Source organism: Rhincodon typus, chromosome 2 (genome assembly GCF_021869965.1).
Source record: "Rhincodon typus isolate 14 chromosome 2, sRhiTyp1.1, whole genome shotgun sequence".
NCBI lineage: Eukaryota > Metazoa > Chordata > Chondrichthyes > Orectolobiformes > Rhincodontidae > Rhincodon > Rhincodon typus.
In genome coordinates this window covers 23,113,106-23,130,251 of record NC_063333.1, presented here as the reverse complement: position 1 = coordinate 23,130,251, position 17,146 = coordinate 23,113,106, and the positions used below count along the sequence as shown (strand labels likewise).

Below are 17,146 nucleotides of genomic sequence, written 5' to 3'. Positions count from 1 at the left end.
GGTGAGAGCGGGGCCAGTGAGGGAGCAACAGGGTCCGAGTGATTGGAGCAGCGCCTGCACCATTGTGGAGATGGGAATTGAGACTCTGAAATCCGGAATTTTTCTTTCTTGGTTACATTTTGTCTCTGTTAAATCTTTTAATTCTGGTGTTTTGTCACCTAGTGGACGCCAATGAGTGGCGACTTTGTGCACTTTTCACTGTACTTACGTATTCCTATACTTAGTACATTTGACAAATAAATAAATCTAATCTGAAGATTTTTATTTCAAACCTTCTTTTTCTCCAGTGACTAGCAGAGACGTTGAAATATGCCAACGTTCTTGTTTAAAGAACAATAAGGTTTAATGCCTTCTTCCAGTTCCACTTTTTATTTTTATATCATTTTAACAGAACTTGGACACAAATGAGGTAGAGCCAATGTGACAGGTAAATTGGAGATGCAACAGATCAAGGAAATGGAGATTAGATGCCTGCAGAAATAAAGGCAGCTGATCAGGGGCAATATTTGGAGTTGGCATCTGGAATGGAAGGTTGGAGTCACATCTCTGGGGTCAAAAGAAGCCACAAGAAATGAATTCTGAGTTTTCTGATTTGAAGCTGCCAACAATAGTGTTTTCTCTTTGCATATTTAAAAACTTTTTAGTCATCCCATTGATTTTAATTACAAATTAATTCAAGATGCAATCACAAGTGATATTCTATATCACAAATTGAACAGGAAAATCATTGTATTTTCTAGCAGGACCAGTGAAAGGAAGAGTTAAGAGCTACTGAGAGATTTCTCCTCTTTGGAACCCTTTTTAAGTGATATTTGCCTTTCTCAAGGTTTTAAAAGGCCAACTGTATTCCCTCAAGATGCATTCACTCCATTAAAATGTTTCCAAACAGATTGTAACATGAGTGAGGCTCGTGGGAAGCTGGTTTTGGTTCCACATTCCAATGGATGCTATGATCGAAGGATTCTCAAACTTCTGTGTACACCTGTTGTTCACACACAGCCCATAACAAAACAGAAAATGTGTATTCGAGGGATACGCATACTTCAAAATGATCCTCCCGCATGTGTACAAATGTTCTCGACATTTTCTTACTGGGGGAAAGGTTCTGCACCTCTTTCCTGTGTGTATTCACTATGTGGGCCTGTGCTTCTATTCTAATTTCACTTGCTTCCATTTCTCTGCAGGCATCAGTAGCACTGGATTTCGTCAGCAAGGGAAGTCTCCTAGCTTCAGTGTAAACTGGACGTTGGGTGACTCCGACCTGGAGGTCATTAATGCCACAACTGGAAAGGGAGACCTGGGTAGCTCGTCCAGACTCTGCAAACGTGCACTTTATACCCAGTGGGCCAAGCTTTACGGCAAGGTAAAAGTACTTAGTGATCCAGCAATGCATGCTTTTTGTACTACAAGTTTACATCACCAGCCAACAGTCAATACTTACTTAGGGAGGACAACTGTGCCCAAGTCCAAATCAGAAAGTCACCATCCTGTGAAGTTCCATATTTCCACACCAAGTGATCTGGCCTGTTTGTACTGATTCTGAAGTACTTCCTTCACTCACCCAACCTGGCACTTCCCACTTCACGCCTAACACCAATCATACCAGCATCTCTTCCACTTTCCTCCACTGGCTGTGCTCATATGCTTCTCTGTGCTCTCTCCTCCTTCAAGATGCTTCTTAGAAATGAGGTATTTCTGCAAGCTTTTGATCTGCTGCCCTAATAGGTCCTTCTAGAATTGTTAGAATTTATTCTCTAAGGCTCCAGCGAAGTTACTCAGGTCGTTTTTTTTTCTCTCCACCACGTTAAACTCCCTATGTAAATGAAAATTTACGTTGTTATTTCTCCTTCATTGCCTCAATTCACAGAAACAGAGAGTGGTTTCAGTGGAGAAGGAAGCTAATTGGATATATCCGAGCCATCTCTCTACAACAGCAACTCAGGTAGTTCTATTTGCCCACCGTGTCCCCTGTGTCCTACAGATTTTTTTTCTTTCCTCATACAGTGTTTTGCAAATCTCTTCTCAAAAGCCACGTTTGACTCGGCCTCCACCACACTCTCAGACAGTGCAATCCAAATCCTAATCTCTGGCTGCATAAACAGCATCTCCCTCATGTCATCCTCATTTCTTCGCCAATCACCTTTAAATTGGTATCCTCTGATTCGCAATCCTTCCACCAACGGTAACAGTTTCTCTCTTGACCGCTCCAGCTCGATCCTCATCATTTTGAACGCCTCTAATGAATCTCTTTTCAATGCCAACTTCTAAGCAGAACCAAAAAATTCAATGATTGACTTTTCCTACCACGTGCTCAATTTAAGGCAGTGTCAAGTCATCAGCTCCGAATGCATCTTCTCCCCTTGCCTTCATGTTGACAGTACCCTTCTCTCAATCCTGTCACAGAATCACAGAACCATGACAGCGCAGAAGTAGGCTATTCAGCCCATCATGCCTGCACCAGCTCTTCAAATGAACATCGTTCACACACCCTTGGCACACAATTTCTATCCTAAAAAAATTATCCAATGCCCTTTTGAATGCCACAATTTAACTGGCCTCCACCATATTTCCAGGCAATGCAGTCCGTAACAACAACTTGCTGTGTGAAAAAGATTTTGCTCACATCACCCTGGCTTCGTTTTGCCCATCACTTTCGATGGTGCAGCTCCAGAGGCTTATATTGTGCACCGTGCTAATAACAGGAATTGTTGAGTTGTGACGCAAGATCAGGAGTTCCTACCTACAACGTGCAACACGATTTCCATCAGGCCATAAGATATAGGAGCAGAAGTGGGCCATTCAGCAGCACAGGAGGCACGGTGGCTCAGTGGTTTACACTGCTGCCTCTGTACCAGGGACCCGGGTTCAATTCCAGCCTCGGGCGACTGTCTGTGTGGAGTTTGCACATTCTCCCCGTGTCTGCGTGAGTTTTCGCTGGTTAATCCGGTTTCCTCCCACAATCCAAAGATGTGCAGGTTAGATGGATTGACCATGCTAAATTACCCGTAGTGTTCAGGGATGTGTAGGTTTGATGGTTAGCCATTGGAAATGCAGGGTTACAGGGATAGGGTAGGGGGATGGGTCTGGGTGGGATGCTCTTCAGAGGGTCTGTGTGGGCTTGTTGGGCCGAATGGCCTGTTTCCACACTGTAGGGATTCTATGGAGTCTGCTCTGCCATTCAATCAACCCCATTCTCCTGCCTTATCCCCATAACCATTGATTTCCCTACTAATCAACTATCTATCTATCTGTATCTTAACTACACTCAATCGCTTGGCCTCATTGCACATCACCGAATCCAGAATTGCCTGTTCCCTGATGGACTCTACCACAAGCTGTCCCAAAAATCCATCATGGAGACATTCCATGAATTCCTTTCTATGATATCTGCTACTAACCTCCTTTTCCCAATCCACCTGCATATTGAAGGCCCCATGATTTTTGTAATAGTGCCCTATCCCTCAGAGCTGCTCTGGCAGGAAACGGAGTATCAGTTGAGAGATCAAAATTGGTGGTGATGCTGATGTTTATCTCAACTATGGGTAGGCAAGCACAGACTTCAATACACTACTCTCTATATGTGATTCTGATATGTTTATTGCATTCCACAATGAACTTGCTTCCCATTGCAACCCCAAGCACACAAAACATAATTAACATCCACAATTTAACTAGATAGTGATACAGCATGGAAACAGACCCTTTGGTACAACTAATCCTCGTCGACCATGTTCCCAAACTAAACTAGTCCCACCTGCCTGCACATGGCCCATATGCTACCAAACCTTTCCTATTCATGAATTTATCCAAATGTCTTTTAAACATTGTAACTGTACCTGCATCCATCACTTCCTCTGGGAGATCATTCCACACACGAATCACTCTCTGTGTAAAAAAGTTGTCCCTCGTGTCTTTCTAAATCTTTCTCTTCTCACCCTAAAAATATGCCCTTTAGTTTTGAATATCCACCCTAGGGAAAAGACCCTTGGCATTCAGTTTATCTATGCTCGTCATAATTTTATAAACCTCATAAGGTCACCCCTCAACGTCCAGTGAAAAAATGTCCCAGCCTTTCCAGTCTATATCACAAAGCCTCCATTCCTGGCAACATCCTGGTAAATCTTTTCTGAACCTTCTCAAGTTTAATAATATTCTTCTTATAACAGAGCTACCAGAACTGCACACAGTACTACAGAAGTGGCCTCACTAACATCTTGTACAATAGCTTAACAAATACAGGGAACAACCCTGATGGAAGGAGATAGCCTTGGTTATTGGTGGATGGTCATTGTCATATTGACATCTTCAATTACCTCAATTGTATTGCATCTCACAGAAATCGTTTGGAGTGAATTAAAGTTGGCAGTGGGTAGCTCAGATCGATTGTGCTAAGTAAGAGAGCAGATTCACAGCTCCGTCCTCCAGGGTAAACATGTTTTTAGCACAGCTCTGAATTTGCCATCAGCAGTTGGCAACATGGTGTAAGCCTGTCAGAATTGCTGTTGACCATATAAGTGAACAAGGACATAGGAAGGACTTTCTCCAACTACCAAATGGTGGACTAGGAGAGGGAGAGGGCTGGTAATATGGCAGGGAGCTGCGTGGTGTTGGATACCTGAGCCATCCTGCCATTGGGTAACTTTCTGAGTGTGAGGAATGGCAGAGGTTTGGCAGTGGTAAATACAATATGAGAGAGACTGGACAGGTGCAATTTTATTCTACTTGAAAGAATGAGAGAGCACAGATTTAACATGATCTGCAAAAAAAGCACGTGTCGTGAGAGGAAAATTTTTTCACGCGATGAGCGCTTTGGGTCTGGAATGCATTGCTGGAAGAGTGGTGGTTGAGATTCAGTTGAGGCTTTCAAGAGATCTTTGGATGGTTATTGAAATAGAAATACTGTGCAGGTGAAGACAGGAGGATGGCACTTAGTTATAATGCCAATTGCTGGGGCAGTGCAGTCACAATGGGACAAATGGCTTTATTCCCATGTGGTGTTGGGGAGTTGGGGAGAAATGCCAATCTGAGCCGGATTCTTCATAACACAAGGAGAGTCTCACTGGTGGCAAAGTTCACCTCCGCGCATTAGCATCTCTGCCAGAGTGGGTGGGGTTCTCTCTTATTGTCAGGGCCTGCCTGCCTACTCCTGGAAGAAACACTGTCATGGGTTGGTCTTTTTTCTTAACAATTCTGAAGTTCCTCCATGACTTATCATTGTCTGAATAGCCTGTGCATAGTGATGTTCATGGATGCATTCCCTCTTAAAGGAAGGCGCACTTGCATTGATAAAGTTCCTTTCAAATGACTCAAGGGCTGTTAAGAATAGGCAACAATTGACAGCAATGCCACACCCCGTGAAAGAATAAACAAAATGCTGTACGTGGTGATGGACTCAAGACCTGTTGATAGCATTGAGTCATTCAGAGGACTCTGAAGTTTCATAGACTATTCGCTTGATGTTTCCCATTCAAAATCCATTCATCCTCAATAAATTATGGGTTATTGGATTTACACTTTATCAGCTACAAATATACATCCCTGAGGGGCTCAATCAGTAATTTAATAAATGTCATGAATGAGATTTCCTTCTGCTAAGAATTTCCTCTATGTAGTCAGATTTAGTGAAAATTCTTTCTGACAGCTTATAAGTGATATGTATCCAGTAACCCCAATGAAACAGAATCTGTATTCTCCACACAACTTTTTATTAACATCAAGAAGTCTCAAAACCAGGAGCCTGAAGCCCTTCCACTCAGTGTAAATCCTTTTCAATTTATTTCCATGTCTTCTTTAGTTAAATGCGGTACTAATACCCCTATTAGTAATGAGTTGTTATAATTTCAGAGTACTAGTTACTGCATAAGTTCTGTAATTGTATTACAGTCTTATGTTGTTGGAACAAATTCTTTTGCTGTTTAATTTATATTGCAAGTGAAAATCAGATATTTTTAAAAACCTAATATTCTTTTAAACTTTGACTTTGCATCTGTATCCCAGTGGAATTAAGTGTGAGGGCAGTTCTCTTTTGTTCATGAATTATTGATCTGACATTTTGAATGATTCTCCTGCACATGCCATTTTCTTGAAGTAAGCTTTCCTTACATTTTGGAGGGGAGTTAAAGGATTGCAGCTTTTTAACATTGTGTCTAGAATGATAATGTAGCATGAAGCTTCCCACACAACAAGTATTCAATCTCCAATTACACCTGCATCACCATATCATCTGAAAGACTATTGATAAATTGGGACCTAATGATGAGACTGGGTGGCACAGTCAGTGAGCATTGTGTCAATATTCCGAGGGTCTAGGTTTGAATTCAACAGCCATCAATAGGAAGAATGTTTTTAAGGGTTAGTGTTCCTGATTCTTTATTGAACTGAGTACGATATGGGAGTTTGCCTGTATAATACTTCAAAACAATTCATTGAGATATTGTGGGAGAGTATCTGAGTTTTCAACAATCATCTTGGGACAAATAAGTGGGAATGAGCAGTGTTACGGGTGAATTGAGTGACTGTAGCAATGGGTGGTACAGATATCAGTGGTTCGAAGTGTTGTGCCTGCCACACAGTGTGTTTTAACCCTTCTACATCCAGCAAAGAAACTGCGAGTCGACTGTTAATAGTAATATGAAATGATCTTCATCTACTTCAACACAATTAATACCATAATAACAAAATGGACTTCAAACTAACAATCAACATTATAAATTTTAAATAACTATCTTGTACATTAACTTAACTTTGAATGATCCACCACACTAGATCTTGGCCTTGATCCATGTAGCGATGATTGGTTTGGTCTTCTTCTCCCGGTGGTCCCAGGGTCATCTCCTCTTCATGGCTGCTGGTCTCGAGTTATTGCTCCCGAGGGTGGTGTTGCAATAATTCTTACACCTGGAAGCTTTCGTGCCCTTTTGGGAGAAACTTCGATTCCAACTAATGGATCGATCAAGGCTCGATCACCCTGATCGATCGGACCCAATCAGGCATTGATGTGTTGATGGTGGGGTGGTTCTTGGGCCTTCATTCCTGACGGCGTTTGGGGCACGTAGGTTTTTCCCAAATAAGGGTGTGAGGCACCCCTTTGTTCTGGAAAACAACTCAATGTTTCCTATTGTCATGGCAATGGGAATGGGCTGGGGCAATTGAGTATTGTGCTGTCGCCAGCTGCAGGCTGTCTGGGTGTGCAACTTGTTTTGTTTTTAAGGACAGATACTTTTGGCCAATGCTTGATTGGCTCCATTTCTCAGCATGCTTTATTTATCATCTGGTTTTTCGTAAGTCCACAATTTTGAGCAGCCCGTCTGGCCACAGTAGGTGAGGAGTAGAAATGCAGAAAGTGAGGTGTAGGGTGAGGAGAGGGTGATGGGTGGGTAGCCAGGGGTCTGTGATCGCACTATCTGTAACATGCTTAACCCTCTGGTTAGCAGGATGAGGGTGAGGCAGGATCTAAAAAGGGCAGTAAGGCAGGAATATACCATCAATCAGTCAGCAATACCTGTGTCACCTATGATTACGAGATGCCATGCCCTGCAAGGAGTGTCACTAAGTGTGTTGCAATGTTCCTGCCATCGCTGAATATCTAGGGAAACATGGAAACTGTTGAATTGGATCAGAGGCTGGTTTCAATGGCAGGTCTTTGCTAGTGAGGTGCAACTTCAGAAGTTTGGCCTAAGTCCTGACTGCCAAGTTGTGCTGATGGGATGAATGCATTGTGAAGTCTGAGAGGTTAGTTGTGTGCTGGGTGGAAGATGTGATGATGTACTCACTGATCTTGACCACCCTCTTGAGCATTTTGTTGCACTCTGGCCTGTTCCTTAGGGTCAGGCTCTGGGAAATGATCTCCCTAGCTCCATGCTCCCATTCCCTTTGGGAAACATGAAATCTCTCATCCTATCAACCAACAGGGGTCACACCTGAGAACCTTAGAACCATCTTGTCCGTTGCTCCATGTGGTGTTCTTCTCTGACAGTCACTTGAACTACAGGCAATCAAGAATAGTTTCTGGGTGATGTGTGCAGCTCTCCTATATAAGGGGTAGACTGCCTTTAAGAGGTGCTTGCTAAGTGAACACAGCCAGCAGGGTGCATCACACATGGCTGAATGTTACAATCATTCAAAACAAGGAGGCAGCACTAAGTTTCCACAATGCCTCCCTAAGGGATTGGACACAAGGCTAAGCAGCGCTCAAAAACAGAAGCAAAAAAATACTTTTATTCTTACAGTTCTTGCTAAGTATGACTTAGAAAAGGCAGGTTGGTTATGATAGAAAATCAATAGAACTTTCAATGGGAAAATATTCTGATGGAAAATCAATAAAATCTCATTAAAAAGTATCGAGTGTAACAGTCTACGAAGTATGCACCCAGCTATATATTGCTGCAGCAGGCCCTCAAGCACTTCCTTCAGAAGGAAATGGGAGCAGCTGGCTAGAGAGATCGATATCCAGAGTCTAACCCCTAGGACTACAGTGCCACAAGAAGTTCAATGACTGAATGTGAGAAGGCAACATCAGCAACTGCATTTTGAACTGACATCTCCTGTTCAACAATCTCCACTAATGTGGTTCTGATACCCTGCACTGTACATGCAAATCCACACACCCCACCAACAAACATACACACTCACACACACACACACACCCACACACACATACACACCCCACCAACACACACACATACACACACACACACCATCGACATGCACACAAAATCACCAAAATACACACACCCCACCAACACACACACACACATACACACACACCATTGACATACACACAAAAACACCAAAATACACACATTCCACCAACACACACACACACACCACCAAAATACACACACCCCACCATCTCACACACACATGCAAATATCAACACACACTTACTCACACACACACACACACACCAACACACACACACACTAACATACACTCACATACCAACATGCACACACATATGTGCCAGCATGGTGGCTCAGTGGTTAGCACTGCTGCCTCACAGTGCCAGGGACCTGGGTTCAATTCTACCCTTGGGCATCTGTCTGTGTAGATTTTGCACATTCTCCCCAGGTCTGCGTGGGTTTCCTCCTGGTGCTCTGTTTTCCTTCCACAATCCAAAGCTGTGCAGGCTAGGTGGATTGGCCATGCTAAATTACTGATAGTGTTCAGGGATGTGTACATGACGGAGATGTGTCTGGGTGGGATGCTGTGTGTGTCAGTGTGGTCTTGTTGGGCCGAAGGGCCTGTTTCCACACTCGCACACAAGCATACACATGTAAACCACCAACATACATACACAGCCCACCAACACCTGCACACACAAACTCATACACAAACACACACCACCAACAACATAAACACACATGCACATGCCACATTGACACACCTACCTGAGACCCTTAGGCATGCAGGAGTGTGACAGATTATTTACTGTTTTAGGTGCTACTGAGCGATGAATATTGACTTGAACATCAGAGAGAACTCAATTATTCGACTTTACCGTCAGAGCTTTTATGTCTGTTCTACATCTATTTATTTGTGTATTTATTTATATCTCTATCTATATTCATACTTTTGGGGCATTGATTTAACATCCCAAATGAAACACAGTATCTCCAACAGTCCATCAGTTTCACAGGACGGTACTGGGGCATTAGCTTAGATTTTGTGCAGACAGGTGGAGCAGGTAATCAGGAAGCTAATGGAATAGTTGCCCTTATTTCAAGGGGTTTGGAGTATAAGTATGGAAGTCTTACCACAACTGTACAAGTTGCTGGTGAGACCGCATCTGGAGCACTGTGAGCAGTTATTGTTCCCTTATTTAAGACAAGATATTATTTCATTGGAGGCAGTTCAGAGGAGGTTCACTGGGATAATCTCAGGTATGGAGGGATCGTCTTAGGAACAAATGCTAGACAGGTTAGGACTCTGAGTTCTGAGGAAGGGTCACCGGACCCGAAATGTTAGCTCTGAATTTTTCTTCACGGATGCTGCCAGACCTGCTGAGCTTTTCCAGCAACTTCTGTTTTTTTTCCAGGTTAGGACTGTACTCACTGGAGTTTGGAAGAATGAGAGGTGATCCCATTGAAACATGTAAGATTCCTGATGGGCTTGATAGAGTAAATGCTAAGAGAATATTTCCTCTCATGGGAGAGCCTAGGACCAGAGGTCTCAAAATAAATGAGCATCCATTTAAGACTGAGATGAGGAGGAATTTCATCTCACAGCAGGTTGTGAGTTTTTTTGGAATTCCTTGCCACAGAAACCTTGGAGCAGGGTCCTTGTGTATATTTAAGGATAGGATTGATACATTCTTGATGAGTCAGAGAATAAAGGGTTATGGGAAAAATACAGGAGAATGCATGTGAGGAATGTTTAAGGGGCTGAACAGCCTGCCTCCTGTTTCTATTTCTTATGGTCATATGATCTTAAGTCAGGTCCAAGAGTGAGGCTGGGTCAATAGACCATATGTTTCACTTTTATAAGGCTGTTACAATGACAGTCAGTCACCACCAGAAGGCTGCCAATTTACTTTCAACCAAAGAGCATAAGTTTACCGCACGGAAAAAAAGACAAAACTATATACATGTGAAATATTTTGAAACAATCTCATCATAAACAGCAAAAGGAAAGGTTCAGCCCCTTCTACCCACAGTATCCCTTACAGACATCCTACCTATACTTTAGAATTTCTTACTCAACCGGCAAGGTCAGAAATATTTTCTATTGATGAATTTCTGTGTATTCACCAGATGTGATTCTCTCATTGGTGCTGACCTATCAAGAATCATTGGAGTCAGGGAGGGTGCCAAGGTTCTCGAAAATGGCGAATGTAATAACCCTCTTTAAGAAGGGAGGGAGTTAGAAGACAGGAAATGATAGGCCAGTTAGCCTGACTTTGGTTGTTGGTAAGATTTTAGAGTCCATTACAAAGGATGAAATTGCAGAGTACTTGGAAATGCATGGTAAAATAAATCTGGGTCAGCATGGCTTCATCAAGGGGAGGTCATGCCAAATAATTCTGTTCGAATTCTTTGAGAGGGTCACAAGCAAGTTAGACAAAGGAGAGCCAGTAGACATCATCTATTTAGATTTCCAGGAGGCCTTTGACAAGGTGCTGCGCAGGAGGTTGCTGAATAGATAAGAGCCCATGGTGTTAGGGGCAAGGTATTGGCAATGGATAGAGGATTGGCTGACTGGCAGAAGGCAGAGAGTAGAGAGAAAGGGGTCTTTTCCAGGATGGCCGCTGGTGACTAGTAGAGTTCTGCAGGGGTCAGTAATGGGACAACAACTTTTTGTGTCATGCATTAATGATCCGGATGACGGAGCTGAGGGTATTGTTGCTATGTTTGCAGATGACACAAAGATAAGTGGAGCAACAGGTAATGTTGAGGAAGCAGGGAGGCTGCAGAAGGACTTGGACAGGCTAGGACAGTGAGCAAAGAAGTGGCAGATGGAATACAATGTGGGAAAAATGTGAAATTATGCACTTTGATAGGAAGAATAGAGGCATTGACTATTTTCTAAACGGGGATAAGCTTCTGAAAACTGAAGCACAAAGGGACTTGGAAGTCCTAGTTCAGGATTCTCTTAAGGTTAACATGCAGATTCAGTTGACATTTAGGAAAGAAAATGCAATGTAGCGTTCATTTCAAGAGGGTTAAAATACAAGAGCAGAGACGTACTGCTGAGATTGCACAAGGCTTTGGTAAGACCATATTTGGAATATTGTGAGCAGTTTTGGGCCCCGTGTCTAAGAAAGGATGTGTTAGCTTTAGAGGAGGTCCAGATGATGTTTAGAAGAATGATCCCAGGATGAAGAGCTTGTCATGAGGGTAGTTGAGTACTCTGGGTCTATACTCAATGGAGTTTAGAAGGATAAGGTGGGATCTCATTGAAACTTATGTAAAACTGAGAGGCCTGAATAGAGTGGGCGTGAAGCAGATGTTTCCACTAGTAGGAGAGACTAGGACCCAAGGCCACAGCCTCAGAGTAAAAGGGACAACCCTTTAGAACTGAGATGAGGAGAAGTTTCTTCAGCCAGAGGGTGGTTAATATGCGGAGCTCATTGCTATAATTATTGAGTATATTTAAGACAGAGATAGCTTGGTTCTTGATTAATAAGGAAATCAAGGGGTATAGAGAGAAGGCAGGAGAATAGGATTGAGAAGCATATCAGTCATAATCGAATGGTGGAGAAGATTTGCTGGGCCGAATGGACTAATTCTCCTCCCATATCTTCTGGTCTTATGGTCTTTCAATTAGTGTGCCCCCAAGACACACAGGTGAAATCACTAATTTTTTTTCACTGAACTCTGAGTAATCCTCAGGATTTTGCCAGTTCTAACTACTGTACTTGGACCGGTAAAACAGCTTAATAGAGTCATAGAGTCATAAAGGTCGACAGCATGAAAATAGCCCCTTCGGCCCAACTGGCCCATGCCAACCCATTTTCACTATTTAAACTAGTCCAATTTGCCTGTATTTGGTCCACATTACTCCATACCTATCCCATCCATGTACATGTCTCAATTTTCTTAAATGACAAAATTGTACTCGCTTCCACTACTACCTCTGGAGACCTGTTCCAGACAACTTATCACCCTCTGTGTGAAACAGTTGCCCCTCTAGACCCTTTTGTATCTGTCCCCTCTCACCTTAAACCTGTGCCCTCTCATTTTAGACTCCCCTACCATGGGGAAAAGGTGTCAGCTATCTACTTTATCTATGCCTCTCATGATTTTATAGACCTCCATAAGATCATCCCTCAGTCTCCTACGCTCCAGGGAAGAGTCCCAGCCTAACTAACACGCCTTATAACACAAACCTACCAGTCCATGTAGCATCCTAGTAAATCTTTTCTACACTCTTTCTAGTTTAATCATATCTTTTCTATAGTAGGGTGACCAGTACTCCACACAGTACTCCGAATGTGGCCTTACCAACGTCTTGTACAGCTGCAACAAGATATCCCATCTCCAATACTCAGTGCTCTGACTGATTAAAGCTAGCATGCCAAAAACCTTCCTCACTGTCCTGTCTACCTGTGATGCCATTTTCAAGAGCTATGAACCTGTACCCTTCTATCTCTTTAAAAACCAAAAGAACTGCGGATGCTGTAAATCAGGAACAAAAACAAAGTTGCTGGAAAAGCTCAGTCACTGGACCCGAAACGTTAACTCTGTTTTCTCCTCTACAGATGCTGCCAGACCTGCTGAGCTTTTCCAGCAACTTTGTTTTTGCCCCTCTCTCTCTTTGTTCTATAACAATCCCCAGGCCCCTATAATTGACTATGTAAGTCCTACCCTGGTTAGCTTAATGTTCCCTTCCAGCTTTGATGGCCTGGATGTTGCTGAAACTAAACTGCCCTGCTGCTGGTCCAGATCTTTCTCTTCTGCTGAACCTGCTTCAGGCCTCTGGCTTCTCATTCTATAGACATTAAAACTCAACTTATAGAGTCCTACAGCACAGCAACAGACCCTTCTGTCCAACGCATCCATGCTGACCAAGTTTCCCGAACTAAACTAGTCCCACTCGCCTGCATTTGGCCCATACCCCTCCAAACTTCTCCTATTCATGTACCTGTCCAAATGTCTTTTAAATATTGTAACTGTACCTGCATGTACCACTTCTTCTCCACATACAATCTACCCTCTGTGTGAAAAATTTGCCCCTTAGATCCTTTTTAATCTCACCTTAAAAATAAATACCCTCTAGTTTTGAACTCCCTTAGCAAAGGGAAAATATCTTTGCTATTCACCTAATCTATAATTTCATAAACCTGTATAAGGTCACCCCTCAACCCACTACACTCCAATGAAAAAATGTCCTTGCTTATCCGACCTTTCCTTATAGCTCAAACCCTCTAATCCCAGCAAATTTTTGTAAATTTCTTCCTTGTAAATTTTTTCTGAACTCTCTCCAATTTAATGATATTCTTCCTATAACAGGGTGACCAGAACTCACCAATGTCCTGTACAACCTCAACATGACTTCCCAACTCATACTCAATGGTCTGAGCAATGAAGACAAGTGTGCCAAATGCCTTCTTAACCACCCTGTCTACCTGTGATGTAGCTTTCAAAGAACCATGCACCTGAACTCCCAGGTCTCTTTGCTCAACAACACTACCCAGGTACCATTACCTATATAAATCCTGCCCTTGTTCATTTTACCAAAATGCAATACCTCACATTTATCCAAATTAAACACTATCTGCCACTCTTCATCCCATGGACCCAATTGATAAAGACCCTCTTGTAATCTTAGATAACCTTCTTCACTATTGACCATACCACCAATTTTGGTGTCATCTGTGAACTTACTGACCATACCTCCTAAATGCTCATTCAAATCATTTATATAAATGATGAACAAAAGTGGACCTAGCAGCAATCCCTATGGAGTACCACTGGTCACAGGCCTCCAGTCCAAAAAACAACCCTCCATCAACACCTTCTGTCTCTTACTGTCAAGCCAATTTTGTATCCATTTAGCAAGCTCTCCCTGAACCCCTGAATGTGATCTAACTTTACTAACCAGTTCACCATGTGGAACCTTGTCAAAGGCTTTGCTAAAGTCCATGTAGACAATGTCTACTGCTCTGCCCTCATCTATCTTTCTGGTCACATTGTCAAAAAACTCAATCAAGTTTGTGATATACAATTTCCCTTGCACAAAGCCATGCTAAATATCCCTGTCCAGTCCTTGTCTCTCCAAATGCATGTAAATCCTAACTCTCAGAATCCCCTCCAACAACCTACCACCACTGAAGTCAGACTCACCAGTCTATAGTTCCCAGGTTTCTCCTTACAGCCTTTCTTAAATAAAGCCACAACATTAGCCATCCTCCAGTTCTCCAGTGCCTCACCCATGGCTGTAGATGATACAAATATCTCTGCTAGGGGCCCTGCAATTTCTTCCCTAGCTTCCCATAATATCCTGTGATGCATTTGATCAGGTCCTGGAGATTTAGCCACCTTTATGTTTATTAAGACCATCAGAACCTCCCCTCTATAATATGGACTGTTTTCAACTTAATAAAACTTCAGCAATGACTTCACTCGGTAGCTTGTCTAATCATTTACCTTCATCTCATGATTTCTTGGAAATGCTGTTAATTGCTTTAAAAAAGTGTTTCTGACCCTTAAAAAAAGCAAGGCACCTTCACAGAACTAAGACCCAAAATCCGTTCACCTCTACTTTATTACCGAAGTTCCCAAATACTAATAACGTATTATCAACCTTCAGCACAGCACCAAAATCCACAGCTTCGTTAGATATTGCCAGACTCTAGCTTGTCAATGGCTAAAGTCTGATTAACCCAGTGACACATGCCTCGGTATTGGGCTATGTGAAGTGATTACATATCGACAACTAAACCAGACCTATCTAGTATTGAAGAAGCCTTACATTAAACATTAGAATGACAAAGGAATGTATTTTTGGAAACACTTCAGCCTACATTGTGCTTTCTTTAAAATCATTTCAATTTTTGCACAGCTGGAGTTTTAATCTTCATATCCGAATGCCTTCTAGCAATTTATTGCACCAGCAGCAGCAGTGACCAGACTCACATCGTTATTTTAATGCTCTTTTTTTTAATGAAACCCTTCATGGGGAGCAGACAAGGCCACAAGGTGTGCAAGCCGGGAAACTGCTTGCAGAAATTAAATGTGGAAATTGCACATCTGTTTGAGTCTCTTGCCTGCGCCGGCTGACTCGTTCTGTTCTGTTCCCCTCCACAGCTGAGTACACGAGGCTCGAACCTTCAGGGAGCGCCATCCATGTACTGCGAAGCCAAACTGGCAGCCGAGCCCTACCAGGCAGCCAAGCGGCAGCTGTTTAAAGCATTGCGGAAAGCCGACCTGGGCACGTGGGTGAAGAAACCACCGGAGCAAGATCAGTTTCTGCCAACTGCGGAGGGACAGCAGACAAAGGCGCTGGCTTGTGATTTTTAATGTGGACTTCAACAAAAGAACATGAAAAGCTAACCTCCAAATCTCCCCCATTTCTTCAGAAGACAGCTTCATGCCATCACCTCAACGCAACCCTTTCCTGCCCCATCATGACAAGGCTCAAAAGCTGTTCATAGTAAATGCGGAGCTCCATTGCCCATTGATAATGAATTGCCTGACAGAATCAAGAACCCTCTATTTCTCACATTGCAGCTGAAAATCAACAAGGAGTAAAAATTCAGTAATATAAAGTCGGAAATTCAAACTGTTCGCCCAACAACTGATGTGACAGGCACTTTAGAGAGAAGGATAAAATCCTTCTATCATCAACTTCTCTGATAGGGTGCTCTCATTCCAAATGCTCATTTGCTGTGTCCATTAAATACAATTTAAGAATTAGTTTCTTATTAATCTGTAATTTATGCACAGTCTCCTGATGCACAACTTATACAATCTTTTCCAGTTAATGTCCAAACATTAACTGGTTTGAAGTGATTATTCAACTTTGGTGTAAAGCAAAATTAAACTGAGCTAGCACAACAAAAAAAATAGCCTTAGCCCCACCCGAATCAGTATTGTTTATCGCTGAAGTAAATATCTTTGTATCACAATCAGGACATGAGTGTATTAACACCAAGCAATGAGCTGTTCAGTGAAGCACAACAAAACTCTTTTGGAGTCAAGACAGCCAACTCTATGGGAAATGGAGGTAGACCCCAGGTGAAACAGTAGCTAAGGATTCTGGCCTGTTTGAGAATCATACTTCCACAATTAGGCTTTCAGTTTAAAGGTCGATCAAACGTTATATTGGAAACAAGAGAATAAAATCCGTGAAACCACAGCTGAGAGAATGGACTCATGGCTACACCAAAATAAAAAGCAGCTAGATGTTGTAAAGTAGGGTATAGCGGAGCTGCCCCACTGACGCCTATGACCCACGAAACTTAGAGCATACAGAGAGGCCTGGATAGAGTGGACGTGGAGAAAAATGTTTCCACTGGTAGGAGAGACTGGGACCCAAGGGCACAGCCTCAGAGTGAAGGGACAACCCTTTAGAACTGAGATGAGGAGGAATTCTTTCAGCCAGAGGATGGTGAATCTGTGGAACTCATTGCCACACAGGGCTGTGGAGGCCAGGTCATTGAGTGTAGTTAAGGCAGAGATAGATAGGTTCTTGGTTGGTAAGGGAA

At 42.7% G+C, this 17,146-nt stretch overlaps 1 protein-coding gene across 1 annotated transcript in view; it reads left to right on the top strand.

Annotated features, from left to right (window-relative positions):
- The window catches only part of LOC109919412 (double-stranded RNA-specific editase B2-like), a 148,210-nt gene extending 131,415 nt beyond the window's left edge, over window positions 1-16,795 (top strand). Inside the window, exons 6-7 of the mRNA XM_048606229.1 lie at window positions 1,185-1,363; window positions 15,747-16,795. Coding sequence (XP_048462186.1) covers window positions 1,185-1,363; window positions 15,747-15,959 — 392 coding nt within the window. The 3' untranslated portion in view covers window positions 15,960-16,795. The remainder of the gene's footprint in view (window positions 1-1,184; window positions 1,364-15,746) is intronic.
- The last annotated feature ends 351 nt before the right edge of the window (window positions 16,796-17,146 follow it).